The sequence below is a fragment of the Rhinolophus ferrumequinum genome, chromosome 2 (assembly GCF_004115265.2).
Source record: "Rhinolophus ferrumequinum isolate MPI-CBG mRhiFer1 chromosome 2, mRhiFer1_v1.p, whole genome shotgun sequence".
Classification (NCBI taxonomy): Eukaryota; Metazoa; Chordata; class Mammalia; order Chiroptera; family Rhinolophidae; genus Rhinolophus; species Rhinolophus ferrumequinum.
The window spans coordinates 96829141-96835912 of record NC_046285.1 but is presented as its reverse complement, the minus strand read 5'-3'; the positions used below and the strand labels follow the sequence as shown (position 1 = coordinate 96835912).

At 34.9% G+C, this 6772-nt stretch overlaps 1 protein-coding gene across 1 annotated transcript; it reads left to right on the top strand.

Annotated features, from left to right (window-relative positions):
• The first annotated feature begins 834 nt into the window (after positions 1 to 834).
• On the top strand, positions 835 to 1581 carry LOC117032133 (keratin-associated protein 24-1). Its single transcript, XM_033123390.1, has one exon. It carries the CDS (start codon positions 835 to 837, stop codon positions 1579 to 1581), a length of 747 nt encoding a protein of 248 aa, XP_032979281.1.
• Positions 1582 to 6772: the final 5191 nt, after the last annotated feature.

The window sequence follows — 6772 nt, the reverse complement described above, 5'->3', positions numbered from 1 at the left end:
ATGTATAATGTATAACCTTAGTAAATTAGGAAGGTACAATCTTGAGAAATCGGCCTTCTTTGATATTACATATTGCAGAAACTCTTTAAGAAAGCGATCTCATAAATGTCTTGGTTACTTAGCAACAACTAACGCATGGAGACAAGTTAATTTTTGGGCTGTGTATGTCATTAAAGTCTCACTGGGATCGTTGTGAGTCTTAGATGGAATTCTCCAAATAACATCAGAGGAGAAGTTGTCACCAGTACATGGCCTGGCACAGTTAAGATTATAATGCATATTTTGGAGAAACAATTCTTTCTCTTAATGGTTCAATATCTTACCCTCTCTTTTGAGCGACAATGTTTAGACAACCAAGACTTTGGCTCATTTCAGAATATAGGATTGAGTCGTGCAGTATTTTGCAATATTCAAAAGAATGGAAAAGTACAGGTTTCTTGTTTTATTTGAATCCTCGTTAACTTTTTAATAACTATGCTGCAGGAGCCCATAGACACACCAACTCTTATTAACCACTGATTGCTGGATGAGAGCTTGACTATTATTAACATTAAAATCACTGTTCACCGAAACTGTGGTCTACAGATGATGAGTGATGGTTGATGGCCAAAGTGGCGATTATAGATAGTTTGAAGAATCAAAATAAACATATTTTTACATGAGTGTGGAGATATCAGCAGCTGTAGCTAAACAATACATTAATGAGATGTTGCTGTGTGATTGTCCCAGGGGGTGAGAAGGAAGAGAGTATGGAGAGGCTGCAGACAATCATCAGAGAAGATATAAAAGTCCTCAGGCCCCAGCCTCAACATCCCTTAACAGCCATTGCTGAGCATGCACTCAGGCTCCATGTCTCTTCTGGGTTATCCTGCAGAGTGCAGCGGCACATTCTACAGAACTAACAGTTATGTCCCAGTGAGTCCTTCTGTTGCTTTTTGCTCCAGTGGTGTAAGCCCAACCTTTGGATTTTGCTTACCCAGTAAGTACCAAGGAAATCTCTGGCTCCTGGATAACTGCCAAGAAACCTATGGTGGTATGCCCAGTTGCAAATCTCCCAGCTGTGAGACGAAGACCTGCATCACCAGTTGGGACCCATCGAACTGCTATGTGCGCTGCAACTCTTCATCAGTAGGCGAAGTACACACTGCCTGTAAAACTACCAACATCGGACCCAGCCCCAGCTGCAGCCCACGCACTCAGACCAAGGGGTATGTATCCCATTGCTGGTCACCTAAAGCCTGCGAGATCCTCAGCAAAGGCTCCCAATGCCTTGAGAAACTTAACTGCTTATCCAAGAGCTTCCGACCTCTACACCACTGCAGACTGGGTAGTGTGGAGTATAGAAGCTCCCAAAATCTTGGCTTCATACCCAGTGGCTTCTCACCATCCTGTTATGTTGCCAGCAGCTGTCCATCCCAAAAGCATTTAATGAGAAATTGCCAATATCCGAGTTACAGGCCCATAAGCTGCCAACCGCTGAGCTATTTTTCTAGAAACTTCTGGTCTCTGAGCTATATGCCAAGCACCTTCCCTCCTCTGAGGTATTTATGCAGTGGTTGCAGACCTCTGAATTGCTACTGATCAACTTGTTGCATTTATAGCTGCTGGAAATTGTCCAATGAAGCAGATTGTACTAAGTGGTCACCCCTTCTAATATTCCACTAAATTACTTCATGTGTCTTAAGAATCTTGTTACATTAACTCCAAATATAATTCCAGGATTTATTAACTAGTCATTATCACCTGCTTTTTTCCTGTAGCTCTGTTAATGGTCTTTGTTTTGAAGGTTGATCCTAAAACTTGTGTTACTGTTTTTGAGATTGAATATGATGGACACACTGAACACATTCCACACGACACACAACCATCACTAGCTTTCTAATTTGGATGGTCACTGTTACTTGTCTGCCAACGCAATTATCATCTACCTTTCTTGAAGTGGGGCCTCCTTGGTTTGACTGCTGATTCCAGCACATTTTTCAGATTTTTTTGCTTTCTGTCAAGTTTTACCAACTACCTAACTAGCATCTTGCTAATAAGCTAAGAGATAACACTCCCTTCAACATACTGAACTGAGGTACTGCCGGATTAGGGGATGTGCAAGCAGCAAAGTTCAACTAGAGTTCAAAATCAGAAGACTTTCAGTAAATCTTCTCTTATAAAGAAGCCATAAAACAGAATTGATGGACATCTGGCTTTTGTTTTCAATACATAGGATAGAGCAGAAGCACCAAAATTATTTGTTAAAAGAATGACAAGATAGCCTTATATATTCTTCATGATTAGTGATAATCTATGTTCAGGATTTTGCTGTAATAATCCCCTGCTAAATGACTGCTTTCTAATTATGGCAAAGGTCCTGGTTCATAATTAATAAACTAATTTCTATTGGGAAATAATGGTTTTCATTATATTTTATTTCCTCTTCACTAAAGTTTTATCAGTGATCTGGCCGATATGCATAGCATTGTTGAAGCACTGGTTTCCTGCCATTTAGTTTATGTTCTAAGTTTAAGATATAAAGAAGGTAGAATATACATTCTCAAGACTTTGATTTTTTTTCCTATTTTTAACACATTAAGTGACATCTATCTTAGAGGGGCTGTGATTGATATTTATACAGAAAAAATTGGGGAAATTATTTATAAAATAAATCAACTTAATAAAAATTATATAAAATAGTAAATGTATGCATATTTTCCTGCAAAATATGTGTATTTATTGGTTTTGCAGATAAATTTTGGGCTTTGAAATAGATTTAATATTGAACCCTCTCAGAAGTGATTTAACCTCTATAAAGTTCTCCAAAAAATGAAAATAAAATCATCCATCTCAATGGTAAAAGTAACATCTATCCTAAGAATTTTTATAAATAAAAAGCAACTCATGTTTAAAGTCAAATACAATGGTCCCTGGAGATGGCTGTAACTGGATCTAGAGAAGATCATTCATATAAATAGTGACTAAAATTAAAATACTCATGAAGCACACAATGGCATTACCATTTTATTTATTTACTCAGGAGATCTACTATTTATAGGAAAGGCTTACAGAAGGAATATTAATGTATTGCTTTTGCTTGAACACGTCTGATGAAAATCAAGTCACTCCTTTGTGAGTTCATTCAATTTTCAGAGATTTCTATTTGTGAAAAATTTATTCTTTATATTGAGAAAAATTGAATAGTCCTTAGCAATCATCCGTTGACCATATGGGGCCAGTTTAATTCCTTTAACACAGGACAGGTGTTCAAGTATTTGAAAATAATTACTGTGTGTTCCAGCTGAGTATACAACTGTCCGAACTGAACATACTTTCTTTCTCTTTATAAACTTTAATAGAAAACCTATTCTTTGAGGCACTGAATGGGATTCTTTGGGGACATCAAGATTTGTAGTTTATGTTCCGAATAACTATACAGAGCAGTAAAATCCAGAAACAAACATAATACTGTCTCAATTATTTTAAGTACAATATAAAAGGAATCAGAGGAAGGACTTTAACCGGGAAAATGAAAGAATATTTGGTGGAAAAAATGGCATTGAAGTGATCCCTGAATGATGAGGTCACTGGTTTCAGAACACGCAACGGTGGGAAAAGGAGTTGGGGATAATAGATAAATTAGAAAAAAGGGAATAGTCTAATTTGACTCAAGGAAAGCAAACATAAGACTATCTGTTCAAAAATGGGAGAAACTACAAAACATTTGATTAAACATTTTGGATAGGGAAGACTTCCTTAAATAAGAGCAGACAGATAAGCAATACTTATAAAAGATTTGTAAATATGGCTACATCCAAATCAAAAGCTCCAGATACTAGAAGATATCATAAAGACTTTGAAAATAAAACAAGAGTGTCTGTGGGGTGAGGAGGTATATGACAGTTTTCTGTACTTTCCACTTAATTTTTCTGTAAACCTAAAGCCTAATAAATAGTCTATTAGTTAGAAAATCAAATAGGCAAACAATAAAATGACAAAGGTAGGACTGAGAGAAAACACACATTGTAAAATTACTGTCCAGTATATTTAAAGAATGCCTACCAATTAAAAGGAAAAAGACCAAATGACTCAACAGAAAATAAACAAAGAATATGAACAACTATTAATAAAACAAATACAAGTGGTCAACAGACTGAAAAATGTCCAATCAAGCAGTAATTAATAATTATAAATAGAAATATTATTTTTCATCATCAATTTGGCAAACACGTTACTTATGTCAACTTAAAAATATGTTGTTAAACATTGAAGGTGGTAGTAAAAATTGACAGAGCCTCTATATACGTGAATATTTAAAAGGCATATATTGTATGACCAGGTAATTTCACTTCTTAAAGTCTCCCTACCCTACAAAAATATTTTGTCAAGTTTTATAGCATTTATTTCAGCACTGCCTGGATTCTACAAAATTGTAAACAATGGAAAAGGACAATTCCATCAATGGGAGACTATGAAATAAAGTGCAGTCATATTAATAAATATTTTACAAGAATTAAAAACAGTGGCCTAGATCCATATGAATTATATGATGAAAGGACATATTACAAAATAAAAAAATAAGAGTACAAAAATATGATAAAGTGCAACATATTTTATGTATAACCAGAAACATATCAATTACCATTTGTCTATGTTATATATAATATAAAATATATCGCACTTTATCATATTTTTGTACTCTTATTTTTTTATTTTGTAATATGTCCTTTCATCATATAACTCATATGGATCTAGGCCACTGTTTTTAATTCTTGTAAAATATTTATTAATATGACTGCACTTTATTTCATAGTCTCCCATTGATGGAATTGTCCATATATATATATATATATAGAGAGAGAGAGAGAGAGAGAGAGAGAGAGAGAGAGAGTTTGAAAGAGAGCAGGAGGCAATAAAAACTCTACGAACACGTAACCTAAGTTATGTTAGGTTTGGAAGAGTTTTAGAAATAGCAGTTGGTGATTCTCAAAGTGATTTTTTTAGACTGAACAGTTCTACTTTGAATCTGTAAGTAATTAAAACAAATAAAAACAAAGCAAAATAGAAGTATTCAGAAATAACCTTGGTCCCACCCTATGACTTTGTATTATATATAATCGACAGCCTCTCCTATGCTACTCTTAATACAAATGGTGAGTAGTAAAGTGGATAGGCATCACTCCTCTATAGCAGACTGCATTCTAGAAAACCACAGAATGTAAAGATTCATATATGTCTGTCCTATTCAGTTTCAATAGGCACAAATTTGCTTAATAAATAGCACAATATGTCCATAGCACCAATGACAGCTAATTTGTAGAACCCAGCTGAGGTCTTTTAAATTTGTGTTTAAAAGTACCCAAATGAATCACTTCTTTTCCCATACAGTTCACTGCACACCTCATCAGCACTTTCTGCCTCTCAAATAAAAGGAGATCATCAATGGTTCTTTTTTCAAAAAAAAAATTGTAGATTTAAAATGTGACTTTCTATAGCTGTAAAAATTTTACAAACCCAAATATAAACATCCAAGTCATTTTTACACATAGTAGAGAAAGCAATACAGTGAATGTGCCTATACACCTACTATTGTAAATGCTATAAATCAAACAAAACTCTAACCTGGAATTTATTTAATGCACAGTCTACTTCATGGATGACTAAAAGCTCTGCTTTAATTCATATGCTTAAATGTTTATCTTTAGATGACAATTTATAATAACATTCTAAGTAGTTGACAAAGCTATGATATTTGGCATGCTCTCAAAGGCCTGAACATAACTGCATAATTTTCATGTTTTTTTTTCTGTCTATCTTGAGACTGTGTTATTAGTCAATATCTTTTTGAACTCTTCTTTCATGTACCATATTTTCGGAATAAGAAATAAATCTACATACTTTCTAAGTCTAAGGTAAACATTCATAGATTTTTAAACTTTTGTTCCACTGAGTTTTTTAATTGTGTCTCTTTTCTTTCAGTCATGCATGAAATGCCTGTCAAAGTTCTCATATACAGTTAGTGTGCTACGCACGACTGGCTTAAGAAAAATGGAGCTTATCTGCCCGGAGGCCCTTGATGAATTGCCATCTCACCTGACAGTTCATTTAACCATATTGTCACTTTCAATATCACGAGATAATATTTCAAAACCACATAACTCTATATTTATCATAACCACCGACTCTGTACTGTCCATGCTGCAATCTCCATGTATACCAGGGCCTGATGAAATCATAGTTCCTAGATTCACTTCAGAAGTGAAGTGAATCCTGATCAGATGTGTGTACATGTTGTCTCAGAGCTAATGAAATTATTTCTTCCAGAGGAGGCTGGTTAACTCAATTGGTTAGAGCGCGATGCTTGTAACACCGGGTTGCAGGTTCAGTCCCCACTTGGGCCACTGTGAGCTGCGCCCTCCACAACTACTTTGAAACAACTACTTGACTTGGAACTGATGGGTCCTGGAAAAACACACTTAAAATAAATAAAAGTTAAATATATATATATATTCCACTACTCATTATACTCACTGTGCTTGTTTTATTATGTTATTTTAATGTGATTGACAGGCGGGATTCAGTAAATCACCAAGCTGAATATCTAGTCAGGTCACTGATAGATCAGAAAGGAATGGAAGCTGAGATTTCGCATTTGTTTTCTGTGCTTTACAGCCTGGCGTCCTGAACATTCTGGATAATGATATTGTTGACTACTCTCTTTCCAGGGTCTCACATATTTAAATGGAATATTATTCAAAAATACGAGGTAATTCTCTTTATTAAGAAAAAT